General features: G+C 41.8%; 1 protein-coding gene across 5 annotated transcripts in view; it reads right to left on the bottom strand.

The window, feature by feature from the left end:
- Positions 1-14,712, bottom strand: part of CBFB (core-binding factor subunit beta) — a 41,138-nt gene that overhangs the window by 17,050 nt on the left and 9,376 nt on the right. For all 5 annotated transcript variants that reach the window (XM_048078685.2, XM_048078686.2, XM_067004703.1 and 2 more), the window contains one exon: positions 1,716-1,832. In XM_048078685.2, the coding sequence (XP_047934642.1) occupies positions 1,716-1,832 (117 nt within the window). The remainder of the gene's footprint in view (positions 1-1,715; positions 1,833-14,712) is intronic.

The raw sequence follows: 14,712 nt of genomic DNA, 5'->3' as shown, positions 1-14,712 counted from the left end.
TTAACATGGCCTCCAGTTCTGCACATCTGGAATAGAGGAGTGCTCCTTGCATTTAATTGGAATTACAGGGTCCCTATTTATTAAGTAGTGACCAACTGTGGCTTCAGAACAACTGAAAGGGAAGCCCCGAGGACAGCTGAGAATGAGATGCACACAGCAGAAACAGAAAATACATCCTTATTTAAAGCAGCTCCTGTGCACAACTGCCAGAAACAGCCCCGGGAGAGCTACAAACCCCAAAAAGAAACAGCAAAAGCACAGTCGGTCAGAAGCATTTTGACATCACCCAGGTTCATGTCAAAATCATTATTCTAAGGATAATTCGACTGGAGTCATGAGTGAGCATATCATACACACACATCTTTGCCTGGATTATTCCCTTCACAGAGAAAAGGCTACAGCTGACAGCTGAAATAAACTGGTGCAGCTCGCCAGGAGAGGACCTGTAAAGTGAAGTGAGGACCTGACATCCACACTGTGCTCACTGTAAAAGGTTTTGCTTTGGACTTTACTACCTAGGCTGACCTGTTAGAGGTCAAAGTGCATGAGATGTGGTCCTGAACGATTGCTTCTGTTCAGTTCCATCCAGAACAAATCCAAACCATGCTCCCAAACTCTTCTGCCATGTGAACTAATGCTTGCAAGTGAAAATACTAAGACTACTTCAAGTGCAGATGTTTCTGCAATTATTTACCTTACAATTTTTATTATGTAAATGTATTCCCATGGATCAGAATGAAAGGGGATGGGCGCACAAAGAGGAACTAAAGGTAATTTGTACTTAGAAGCACTTTAAGCCATGCTTTTGTGTAATTCTAACACTTCTAAACTCTCAAACTACAAAGCGAACTACTGAGTTCACCATAAACTACAGATTCTAAGTCACAAGCCTGGTAACTGATGTTGTATCCAACTTACTGTCAAGTGCAAAGACAGGTTGAGGTATATCGTGATCTTTGTGGAGGCCCACACAAAATGGAGCAGCAGCTTTTAATATCAGTTAAGTAACTTTGTTACCAAGGTTCATTTAAAAAGCAAATAATGTCTGTCTTCAGTCTGCATAAATTAAGGATTCCTACAGCTGTGCGAGTGGAGCTTTTATATGTTATATAGACTTAAAAAGTTATTTCCTCTGTTTGCTTTCTTCTTGTGCATGGCCAAAGATTCAGCTGCTAAAAGTCACTTCAGTGGTAGGAAGCAGGTTTCTCAAAAGCTGCCATACCTTAAAGCAGCTTCCCACTGTTACAGAGAGCAGATGAAAAAGCTCTATTCATCCCTGCCCCACTCGTTCCGAGTCCCTGTTCTCGTCTCCTGACAACGACACCATGTAATAAAACAAAAAAGCTACTTTGGAAAAAAAAAAGTAATGAACTGGAAAAGACTTGCCAGTGAAATTGCTTCAAGTTACAGTAATAGCTTTCCCAATAGTTTAAGATTTACTACTCTGTAGCATAGTAATAGTGCTAAGCCACTCCACAAAGCTGTAAGCTACAGCTGTAAGCTGTAAGATTCCTGCCCCTAATGTTTTATTCTAATTAAAACACTGGTTTAGCTACAACCACATTTCTGAACTTCTGTACTGTGAATATTCCTTGGAACTGTACTCAAAGAGAAGGCAGAAAGCAAGCAAATTACCACGTGTGACTGCTACCTGACTGCGCGTTGTCTTCCAGGAGAAGTGTCTGAGGCAGAGCAGCCCGGGCGTGCTGTCTTACCTGTGCTCTCTCTTCGTCAAATTCCAGGCAGCCCATACCATCCAGTCTCTGTAAGTCTATCCAGCCTTTCCAGATTACACAGACACCATTGAGAATCATAGGTGCCTTCAAGTACACCTGAAATAAAAGCGAAGCACACGCTGTAAGTTTGAAGGCATTAAACACATGCCTGCACAATGAAAATAGCAATGCGGGAAGCTTCTATATGTATTCTTAGAAGAACACCCAGGCCAGCTGGTAACATGAGACTCCACTTAACAGCTTCTCCTGCCTCCTTTCCAAGAACTCGTTTTAATCAAGCGAATGCTGTAACTTTTGCCTGCTGTACTCGATGGAATAAATTTGAGCCGTGTTCTCATTTTATAAACTGGCGTGCACAAGGATTTGGTTAGAACTCTATTACCACTTCCAGTTAAAGTAACTGTTTTTCTTGTCAGCTTACCATTGCATCACGGGGAAAGTGGCATGCTGCCAGACTGGAAGATCCTTCACAGAGCATTTAAATGGTTAAATGAACATCTTCCTCCTACCCAAAAGCACTGCATTTTACTCTGTATGTGAGTTCTTTCAACAAAGAACAAGCACCAGTTTCAGTCCTCCTCAATTCACAAACCAGAATGTAGCAAAATACATTACACATACACACAATGCTGAAAATAAAGTCGTCCCTTGTCTTTTTTGGCATTTGTGAAAGTCTTCAAAAGAATCAACACCAGATGATCAAAACCCATCTCCTGCATCAATCTGTGCCTTGAACAGCAGCAAGGAATTATGCACGAGCTTAAGGCCCTACAGCTAGATAAGGGTGGATGATACAGTGATATAAAACAGAAGCATTTCCCCCTTCTAAAGGCCAAGATTAATCTCCACAAAGAAACTGAACAAGAAGCAAACACAGCACTAAACACATCTGACACCCTACAGCTAATGAGATCTGTCTTAAAAAAAACTCACGCAGCAAAATTACCCAAGTCATGAAGAAAAAAAACGTCATCCTCTAGTAGTTATTTCACCCTACTTGGCAAGCCAAACCACTTGCAGAACAGAAGTTCGTCTATGCTGAATTGCTAGGGAGGCAAACCCTACGCGCAGGCCAGCGCCCGTTCCAGATGTAAGGCTGCCGAGACATTCAAAATGCCAGTCTTCAGGAGCAGCCCGGCTCACCAGGGGAAATTTCACACAGTGTCTCCTCTAATCGCTCTGAATTCATCCTCTGGCAAACCCTCATCAGCAGACTGTAATTGATGTTTAGTGCTACGGTGCACTTCAAAGCACCCCGGCTGTGCCTGCCCGCTCAGCTCCACGCTCCGCAGCTAAGGGCACTCGAGCAGAAAAAGGGCAGGCCAGGAGACGCAGGAGGTGCAGCGGGACGGGAAGCCTGCCTTCCTCCTGCAGAGGCTGTCCAGGTAAAATTAAGCACTTAACAACATGAAAGGAAGAAGAAAAGTAACAGACAAATAACTCGAATCCAAATGGCAAACAAGCGACATTATTCACCAAATAAAATGCACATTTGTTCACTGAGCTTAATTTTTTACAACTCGCCACACTTCAGTATGGAACGCTCTAGATGTTTTAATTAGTACGATGTGCAGTAGTAGCACAATAACGAAGAAACAAAGGTGACTTCAAGCACATCATCTTCGTATCAGCTCCTACTGCAGGCTCTCCACAAAGAGTATGCATTGGTTTTCTGTCCCTGGGCTCCCAGTCCAGCCGTCCCACCTATCCCTGCTGCAGGGCAGCACAAGGACCTGCCAGCCGAGGCCCTGGGAGCTGGGGAGGCAGAACCAGCATGAGTAAGGCGTGGACTGCCAGGAAACCACCTCCTGCAGCCCTCCTTTCAAGATTAATCATTTCGTACATGCTAAATACAACATCGCTCCCTCTCAGCACAGTCTTGGCTCATTCATCCCGCAAGAAATACAATGATGGTACGCACGTCATTTAAGTGATGCGTTTAATTGGTTTAGAAGTGGAAGACAAAAGATAGAGGGGCCACTAAAATCGAGAGCCATCCTCTTCTAAGAACGCAGAATAATTCAGCAAGAAAAAAGCACCATAAACCCAGCTACAGGTCTTTACAGACCTGACAACCTGCACACTAACACTGCTTGTTTTTACCAAAAAAAAATTGCTGATCTCTGTTTAGGGTTTACCTTTCACTTACCTTCCCCAAACTTTTGGCCCAAAGCAGAAACCTGGGAAATCAAAAAATTACATCAAAATTCTCAGAAATGACAACATTTAGCTCTGCAAGTTGCCCAGAAGGGATTTTTTTTGTTGTTTGCTTGTTTCTTTGACTAGGAATATCAGGCTGTCACTGCCTGCCATGTTTCAACAGTGTTGTCCAACTACCCTGCAGCTGCTCGTGCGGTCCCTGTGAGCTTTGGGTAACTCAGTGCAAGCAGAGGTAGCTCGGGCGCAGCTGTGAGGGCTCAGTGCCTCAAAGCCAGTGCCTTGAGCATCACCTGAAGCCCAAGCACTGCTGGAAGTTTTCAGAAGTCAAGGGGGCATAAGGGAAAGGAGCTGACAGAAGGGATGTGATTCCTGATGCCTGCTATCTGCTCGAGGCACGCCGAGCAGCAGCTGATAAAGCAGCTCGCCAGCCACAGGCAAGCAGCCTGACCTTTCGAGATAAAGCATAAGGTACCCTGCCCTTGCTCCTCAATCAGAGCCCTTAAAGCTTTACACCACTGGTTTCAGCGGGTCTTCGCTTCTACTAGCATCAAAACCCAGATAATGAATGTTTTTCACTTCTGACAGGGTGAATTTCTTAGCAAGCCATTTGAGTTGGAAGTTACCATATAATCATTCAAATTTAGTGTAATTCACACTGAAAGCTGCATGTGCCTGCGCATGAACTCTCTCATTACAACACACAATAAAACAAACTGGCGCTTTTTTCCTTTATTGTAGAGAAAGGAATTTAGACTCCTTTCCCCCCTCTCTTCTTTCTGGGGAATGGAAACCACCTAAGACTGAAGCCAAAACCGTTTAACCACACGTTTCCTTCGTTTCAGATAAAGCCATGATGGTTCCCCCTCCATTTCCAAACCTAACAGAACATTAATAAATTACTGCCCTTGTCTACGATCGCGTGATGTTAGCACACCTCAAAATCCAGCACAAAGTTATCTTTTAAGAACTTTCAGAGCTCGGTTCTGAAAATTGCCCGATGACAACCACAGCAAGATGGCAAAGGAAAAAAGCCACCTGATTTCTATAAAGACCCTGATTCCCCCCTTAATATTACTGAACTATAAAACTTCGATTAAAACCAGATAAAAGGATGACTTTGCTAGAATAACTCTTTCAAGGCTTTGTTACTAACCCCAGATAAACTGCATTTATGTAATCGTATAAACCATTCCCGACCCATCTGGTGCTTTCAATAAGAGCATTTCGAAGCCAGGCTCGTAAGACTCAGAATTTTTGTAAGACTCAGATTTGGAGACCTAGGTAAACCGTCACATATTGAAATCCGCACTTTTTAGTAGCTTAAAGCAGCTGAATTTTTGTTCAGGTGGCTGTTACGCAAAAATTTCATTTCACTTCAAGCTACATTTTCCACTTACAACTCCCACTATAAAACACCATGGCATTAGATTTTACCTTTTAAAAAAAAAAAAAGAAAAGCAGACGTGTTACTTTGATGTTGGAAACAGGTTGGCTCTCAGCGTTCAAACACTGTTTGCTGCCCAAAAAGCCAGGAGGAGTAGACACGCTTATCTCAGGGCAGATTATCTGGCTCGAGGACGAGCAACACCACAAACACACATGAACTTGAGAAGATGCTGCACAAATCCATTAGGCTCAACATAGCTGAGCTGTGCTTGTGCTTTCTCAACTCGACAGCAGACTGCTGCGCACACTTTCAACATGCAGCATCTCACCTTCCATTTCATGCTCTTTGAAATGTTCTACGTTATTTTTCTTCATCTGAATTTGAATTAGTAACCTCCTCCTCCAACTGCAACTGAGAGTTAACTTTGCTGTTCCAAGAAAAAAAACCAGGGGCTTGGCTCAAGTAACACCACTCGTTCATACTGTAAAAGCCAAACTTGATTTGAATAAAGTGAAGCAGGCAAACAGCTTTTTTTCTCGTCATTGAGAACAGTTGAGTTGAACACAAGACGTAAAACCTCAGTTTCACATCCTATTTTTGTCCTCTAGTAAATCCTTATCTCACAACACCCGGGTATTTAACCGATTCGACGCAGATACACTATCTGAACACTCCATCCACACATCCTGCAGTTACAGAAAATGTTCCTTCTCCCTAAAGCACCCCAGCCATTTCCTCCCCCAGACAGCACTCGGTTCTCACCACCCACTGACTAATGAATCAGCACACTGCAACAGCCGTACCACTGCCGGGACGGACCTCACCCCCCCAGGAAACACCAGTCCCCGGCCAAGTGGTGCCGTTCCCTCCCTTCTGTTTTCATTTTCCCAGCAGGCTGGACCAAAAGGCATTCTTTCAGAAGCCACTGGGTCCTGACTCACCCTCTGCCTCGTCACACGGCTGCCCATTCATAACCGCTCACACGAGCCACGTACGTACGCTCCAGTCCTGATCCTTCCCCTGAATCATACCCCGCTTTGAAATATTTAAACTGCAGCCTCCCCGGTGACTTCACGTATGAAACACTGACCACTAAAAAAGAAACAGCTGTAAACATTTACTCGGAGTACGAAAGGTGTTAAATGGGTTAAGGCTAACCTCATTGTTTCAGCTTCTCACACACACCACCACCACCTCTGGACGCTGCTGACTAAAAGGAGACTACCTAGTCAAAGAGGAAATCATACGTTCATCTTTTTCCTTTAACAGAAGTCTCAAAGGAATACACAGACGTTTTCGTAAATAAAAGGCTGTGGTCTTGCCACACCAATTTGGCATGGCTGTTGAGTCAGCCTGCCCTCCCCAGACACCATGACTCTCGCGTGAGCATCCTGATCAGAGGGCTTCAGAAAGGGAGCAGGGCAGGAGGGAAGCAGCAGCCGATGAAAGGCAAAAAAACACTATCTGAAGTTTTGCAATAGAACATATACACTAAAATCCTTAGCTATTTATTTAGGGGAAAAAGAACAGTTCCAATTTAGGAGCTGAATTGCTTGAGAACATCCGAAGTTGCAGTAGAAGCTGACATCTCCATACAAGGCTTCAAACTTAAAACATGAGTGATCAATAACTAAAAGAAACTAACGAAAAATAACCAAGTCAAGAATGGAGTTTACAGCAAGTGTCAGAGCATCGGTTCCTTCTGAAACAGAACCCCTGCGACATAGCCCTGGGGCCAAAACAGTGAATGGAAACGGAGGAAAAAAAATCCCACTTAAAGTCACCAGGAAAACAACACTTTTTGGTGCTTTTAATCTGAGAACTACAGACGCATCACTACAAACTGGAAGAGCTCATAAAAGCCAACAAATTTATATCAATCCTTACACCTATCACACTTCAAAGTGTATGATTATTGTGCCTTCAAACACAAAATGAAAATGTTTTCAGGTTACTTGGAAAGCTACATCTTGAAACGGCTTCCACCCTACAAAACCGAGGTTCTGTTCGAGTTCAGACTTCACACCGTTCTGTAAAAACGCAAAGGAAGTGATACTTCCTGACAAAACACGACTCTTTCCTAAAGAGCCGTACGTGGATGACCGAGCTGTGGCTTTCACGATGAACACAGCCCGTAGGTCCCTCAAGGGTGGCACCCAAGTCACCGCAGGCCCTCAGCAGCTCATGCACAGATGCTGATGAGGGACCGCAGGGCGGTGGGCGCAGGACACCCCACACACCACCACCACCACCTCTCCACCTGCAGCCTGCTCCGATGGCTCGGCTCTTCCTCATCCTCATCGTGCACATGAAGGTATTTCTCTTGTAGCTTCTGGCTGGGTAAGGAACCTGGGAAGAGGCTGGTAAGACTGGGAATGATCAGCCTATGGTAGGGCATGAAATATTCTCTGCAAAAAGCCCTTTTCAACTCCTTAGCTTTCCTCTTTCCTCTGTGTTAGCTACACACGCCATAACAAACAGACAAAATGCAAGAAAGCCATCCCAGACAGTTTTTAGAATCTTTCTTTCCAGAAATTCTTAACATTCAAAATGAAATAGAGCAACCCTATTTCATCAGCTATGACAAAGGTCAGTTCCTTAAGCAAAACAGAAATATTCAAACCACTATGCTTGCTGAGTCTCAATCTAGACTGTTATGCTCAGAAAAAAAAATAAAATAGATTTCTAAATGCAGCCTTTCACACTTTTTTTTTTTGTTTAAGAACAAAAAGCAGTAGAAATACAAATACACCGACTGTCAGGAACAAATTATCTTGAAGAAAAGAATTTGCTGAACTACAAACTATCCCATGGATCGCTAACAGTCTGTACGAGAATTTTAATAGCAACGAGAAAGAAGTAAAAATAGCTGAGCGCAGGGCTAATTCATTTATTATTTGCATGGCTGTGTTGCACATAAGCAATTAAAATTGTTGCTAAGATCGTAAACCCCTGTATTTCCCCTTTTAGGGGAACATTTAATTTAGTTTGACAGTTACCGAAATATTGTTCATGCTACATTCAGGATTCAGAAGAATACAACTTTTTTTGGTGTTGTTGGTTGTGGGATTGTTTTAGCAAAAGTTTTAGACTCATAAATGTATTCCCCCCCCAAAGAAACTTATGAATTTACACATGCTAATGTCAAAGATGATTCAAGATGCAACCTGAAATATTAGCTTGAGGCATTTCGCAATCGAGAAAAAAAAGTATCTCAAAAAACCTCATTAAATTCCACCGAAGAACACCCCAAGTACCTATTTTAGCTGTCCAGCTACAGCAGATGTGTTTGGACAACAAGCAACAGCATTCCCTTAGCGTACTCCCTCAGGAAAGCAGGCACTCAGATTCAAAGCTGCAAAACCAGCTCAGAAAATGCTCGCTGCAATTTCCAGTCTCAGAGTAAAGCCCGATTGCCTGGCAGGATGCACTTGGATCAATTCTAAGGTTCGCATACATAAATCACCTGGGTTTTATCACAAACAGAACTCAAGTTTTGGGAAATGCCCATCTAGATACAAGCACAGCACCATCTGTTTTTACAAGCAAATTCAGGTGAAGAAATTCAGGTGTGGACCCCTGCTAAAACCATCTTGGGAGCAGTGTCAGAGCTGTGACAAAGCCTCTCTCAACACGCTTTCTATAGCGCTGAAATGCTACAGTGACGATTTTTGGTTTGGTTTCTCTAAGTTAAAAAAATAAAAGTAGAAAGTAATTTTTTCACTTCACTGTGGAGCTAGAATTTACAAGTCACTTCAAGTCACTTCTATAAAAATGATCTTTTTTTTGTTTTGTGTAATTAGCTAAACTACGGAACCATGACTCTGTTTCCAAAGCAGATCAGCACTTCATTAAATGATGCAGGTTACTATTTCAGCTAACTAAATAACAAGTTGTAACTAAAAACAGGCATGAATCATTAATGATGTCAGAACAACAAATGTGATTAAAATCTGTGGAGACCTCAGCATTTTTTCCCTGGATTAAGATCACTGGTCAGTACTTATGCTTAAAAGTTAGCATAGAAAAATCTAACATGCTATTGTACAGAAATGATACTTGTTTAATAACGTATCTGCAGACACGGTTCATCTTTCCAAAATATTGTAGTTGCTGGACTGAGCAGGAATTACACACTACACTTGACCAAAACTACCCCCCAAAAACCACCCTAATACAAAGCAAAAAACAGGTGGCTTGGTTTTTTTGCAGTGTTGCTACAAAAAAGCCTCATGCTTCCCAACATTAAATGTTTCATGCTCAGACTCTGTGCGCCTTCGAATAGGCAAAACCAACCACAGAGCTGGAACTCAGAATCAGCAAAAACGCAAGGAGCAGAACATAGGGATAATCTGAAAGGCAAATACGTGGTGGGGTTTTCCCATGAAAATTTACAGGGTCTTTCATCATTACATCTGGATTTTACATCTCCTCTCCCAAAAGGGCATGTATTTAAAAAGTCCCATTTTTTAATGGCAACATTTAACAAGAACGTTGTTGCAGCAAAATATTGCGAAGAGATCACTGCTGTTTTGTTTCTCCAAGAATGCATACACGTAACTGAGAAACTCTCCTGCTCACAAAACCAGTTCACTAACAGGGACACACACTGTTCTCTGCCACGTTGACAGAATATATTTTCCAGACACAAATTTCAAAATTGATTGGGAAATTAGTTGTTTTCAAGCTTTCAGAAAATAGTATAACAAAAGCCAGTTATAGCTAGAAACTCCAAAGACGGTTTAGAAAGAGAGGTTTATCTAAAACACATTATTTACATCATGCCACTTGTGTGCAAATAAACAGTCTCTTAAACCTGTGTTTTTAAACTGAGAATTTGAAATGTGTAATGAGAGTGTACTCAACCAGAAAAATACCTGATTTTGACAATAAGGGCAAGCAACTAATAAAAACCGCCTGGGAACTGACCTGAGCAAGAGAGGGGAGAGGAAAATTACCCTTTCTGCCTTCATTTTGTTCTTGAGCACTTTGACAGCCTCCCCCTTAAGCAGGAGACATGTCTGGAAAAACTGAGAAAGTCCCACAAACTGTACAAATAAACTGCATTAAACCAGAACTTACTGGGGAAAGAAAAGAAAAAAAGCACAAAGACAGACCAGATGTCCCCTTTTTAAAATAATTAAACAATAGAAGAACTGGCACACCCACAAAAAAGAACTTGAACACGAGTAAGAGGTACTACTTCTGATCCTTTCTAGCTAAAGCTAACATGCAAAGCAAGAAGAGCAAGGCTATTTGACAGACAAGACATAAGACCTTCTTCTGTTGAGTGAGGTTGTCCTTTGGTCCTTATCCTTCAAAGATGTTCTGAAGGAGCTGCAGCACCCACAGCACTTGAAATCCTTGGCTTTTTTTTTTTCCTGAAACTAATCCAAGCATCAAAATGCAGTAACAATGATGACACTTATTATCTGGCCTTTCTCCTACCCCCAAAATTGGCTTGAGAAATGTTCATCACTTCCGAAGGGAAAAAGACAAAAAAAAAAGGAAAGATGGGCACAAACTGGTAGGTGAAGAAAAAAAGAATAAAGAAAAAGATGTTACAAATGTAAAAAAAGTTAGAAATCCTTGAAGTTTGATTCGTTTTGCTGTACTTTCCTAATCACAGAAATTAGGCATATACAGTAAGAAGTGCAGTCAAGGACTGATGCATGAATATTTATTCAACAAGTAGTACAGCATCGAGCCTTAAAATAATGCAAGCTAGTCATTTTTGGTTTTTGCATAACATAACTACTTAGTTCTCATCACCCAATAAAATTTTATAGTGTCAAAGTTATTCTGTAGAAAATTATCAGCTTCTGCAGAGAATCATCGTTAGCAATGGCTTGGAATTTCCTTTAGCAAAGTAACACTTGCAGATATATTCTCAATAGCAAGTTCTCCAAACAGCAAAATCCTTACGAAATCTATAAAATAGAGTTAAAGATGGTGAATAATGTAACCATACCTTTGGTAAGTCAAAACACAACTTCAATTCTCCCAGCACAAGACCAAGAAAGGACAGAACCAACACAGTCCATGGGAGAGGTGAACTGATTCAAACCCTTATGCACTATTTATTTTTGCTCCCTATAGGCCACCTACTGATTCTTTTTCTTTAAGTTCAAAAAAAAAAAAATCATAGCTGACATGAGTTGTACTTCCTCAAAAGCCTGAGCCTCAAGTTCCAGATACCAGAACAGAGCTAAAAAAAAAAATCATACTGCTTCTCTGAATGCTCTGTCAAGAAAGTGCCATCCTGTGTGTTTCAAAAAGTTTGTTGCAAGCCCCTTGAAGTGATTAGAAACATCAGCTTTCTTGTCTGCTGTAACTAAACACCCAAGTTCTCCTTGATGGAAACCCACCAGGCTACCAGGTTTTACAGTCGCATCGCAGGGTACCGTGCTCTGATTCCCCTTGTTGGAAGCATCCAGATACAAGATGACTGCCCACTGCTCCCATACCCAAGGGGAAGTAGTTGCCCTCAACATCCAAAAAAAATAACAACGACAACCAGAGAAGCATGCAGGCTTTATGAAGAAATCCCCAAACGCTCTTTAGCGGCATGAGAAAAAATACACTACCATAGTTGTTTTATTTTGTCTAGACGCTTTCCTGCTTGAGCTTTCCCATTCTTAAGCATTCTCTAGGCTTATATTAGTTTTCCAAAAAGAAAACAAAAAAAGCCCAATATTGCCTCTACCAAAGAATGTGGGCTTTCCTCCCCCCCCCCCCTCCATTTTTTTAAAGGAATACACTGGCTGGAAGGAAGCTAAGATTTCTTCTCATCACCTCCAATCTGTTTCGTCAGTATTCACTGCTCCTCGGTCACTATCAAGAAGATTTCATGAGGACATCATGATTCTATGATGCTATGACATAAAGGCTCCCACTTACTCTCCCATACTGCTTTCTTCCCTAGATTTCAGACCTTTAATTATTTGAAATCTGTGACAGACACCATTTTGTCCTCAGTCGCTCTATTTCAATAGAAAATTTGTTTCACGACCCTTACTTGAAAAATTATGACAGATTTAAGAACTTTTCATGACACTTTCCATAGATTTTGTGCTCTGCATTTATACCAGATGAAAAGATAAAACAAGTTGCAAGGAGTCCCACAAGGTAGAGCTGCGGCCTGCAACAGTTGAAGCTCAGTATCTTAAATACAAAAAGAATGCAGAATTTCTGCACAGACTCCTCAAATAGCTACAATTTGGATTTTATGTACAAGCCTAGATATTAACGTGACACAGAAAATATATGGATAAAACATCTGCAGATCAACTATTCCCCAGAATATGACCTGCTTATTAACACTCACATGTGCTTGGAACAGCAACCTTGCACGAGAAAAAGTCCTTATTTTATCTATATTATTGTCACAGTACGTATTTCACCAGGCCAACTTGCTAAACATCAAATATGCAATTAAGCAAGCTAATTAGCTCATTTTGTTACTTGTGCTTAGGACAATAAAGCTTGAAGAAACACTTCAGTAACTTGGCAAAAAATGAGTTTCTTGTAGCTAGTGTTTAATCATCTTATTGAGTATTTCTTTGAGACTGAGGTATTAAGTGATTTTTCACAAAGAAACAGACATCTTCAACAGCGATGCTCGTCTTTTTCTCATTCATTTAAAAGAAGAGCAGAGAAGCATAATGTTAACAGCTTTGTTTAGTAAGTGGAGACTGATATGCAAACAAGAGGATTCAACAATCCAAATGTCTGGATTTCTTCCAATGCCTATGCTGCAGGGATCTTAAGTACTGCTTTCATCCACGCTACACTCATCTGTCCTTATGTATCATCACCGGTTCCCAAAAGCAAAATTTAGCTCACTAACTTGCCCCGGTTTTGTTTCTCTTCTGGGAAGCTCTAGGAGGATGGTATGAGTAATTTTGATGTCTTGTCTATACAACTCTAATGGATGCATTTAGACCTCTGGAAAAAGCTTGAGGTTATATATAAAGTATGACTGAATAACTGCTTCTACACCATGTAATAAAAGCTAATCAAAAAAAGGTTTACTGATGGCAGATCTTAAGGACTTGGGACCTACAGATAGAGCTGACAGGCAGGCACCACAAATGGCACAAACATGTTTTAAGTGTGGTTCATAAGCACTGCTTCAAAATGGCACAAGCGTGTCATATACCAGAAAGGATGAACAAGGCTGCGTGCGGTGACAGAAGTATTTGGAGGACAGGGGGAGAGAAAGGATTAAGGGGAAAAGCCTGTGGATACTTGTCACATGAGAGATGCCCGCTGTGACTCATGCTCTAATGGAGGAGAGCACCCTAGGATAAATCAGTCTTCAGGAACAACTGTCCAAACCTCAGCCCGTGGCTGCCTGCCAGCACAGGACAATATGTACCTAACAAGCTAGGAGCTCTAAAGATTTCTCTTCCCCAAAAAAACAAGCTCCTAACTGTTAACAGTGTATGAACTGGATGCAGATAGAGCCATCTCCCAGTTTTGAGGAAAATAAAGAGAAAATATGGATGCTGTGATTACTCAGCTTCAACAAGAGTCTCAATTTGGTAGCTCTGCTCTATGCAACAGCAGGTCATAAAGAACACCACCTCTCATATCTAGATAAAACAAGGAGGTTTCACTCTCTGCTAAAGAAAAAGGCTACAGACACACAAACAAAGTGACATATCTGGGGAGAGAGAAAGAGAGGAACCTGAGCAGTCTCTGCTAAAATAAAAAAGATCTTAAACACGCCATCATAAAATCTAAAAACACTAGCATCTACTAGAAATATTTACGCAGACCATACACAAAATCCTGTATGAAAATTGATCAAGGGGACCGTGTAGGAAAGTGGATTCTTACCTACTAAGGCTTTACAGGACCCCTGACACACAACTCCAATAAATAAGCAAGCTGTTTTGTCAGGCTGAACATGAACTAGTTACCAGACCAACCCCGTGTACCTGCTGTCAGAACAAACACACGCTGACTTTCTTGTTCAACGCCTACAGAAGAAGCCTGAGAGCCATAAGTGAGCATCAGTGATTGGGGCTTTGTCAGGGCTCCACTCAGATGTGCGCTGCTCAGTGTTCCTGTGCTAAATTGAAAATAAGCCAGAGGAGTAATCCTGCATTATTCTACTAAAACAAAGGGAGAGATCAGTAGCTGAACAGGCTTGATATTTGAGCCTAAAATATTGCTATCCTAACCCACTGAGGCACTAGGGGCTAGCCTAAAGATCAGTCAGGGACTGTACAAAGCCATGCAAGGATCCTGAGCTTTCACCTGTGAAGCAGCAAGGCTGCCCTGCAGTCCTACAGGACAGCTCCTGGGAAGCTGACCATCCTCACCAGATGGCCTTACATACTAAGAGAGGAGCCACACGAATGTGCACAGTACTGCTTAAATGCTGGCATTTGCTACGTTTTTACCTGTCACACCTTACAA

Source organism: Anser cygnoides, chromosome 12, assembly GCF_040182565.1.
Source record: "Anser cygnoides isolate HZ-2024a breed goose chromosome 12, Taihu_goose_T2T_genome, whole genome shotgun sequence".
NCBI lineage: Eukaryota > Metazoa > Chordata > Aves > Anseriformes > Anatidae > Anser > Anser cygnoides.
The sequence above is the reverse complement of the archived record's forward strand: the minus strand, read 5'-3'. Positions and strand labels throughout refer to the sequence as shown.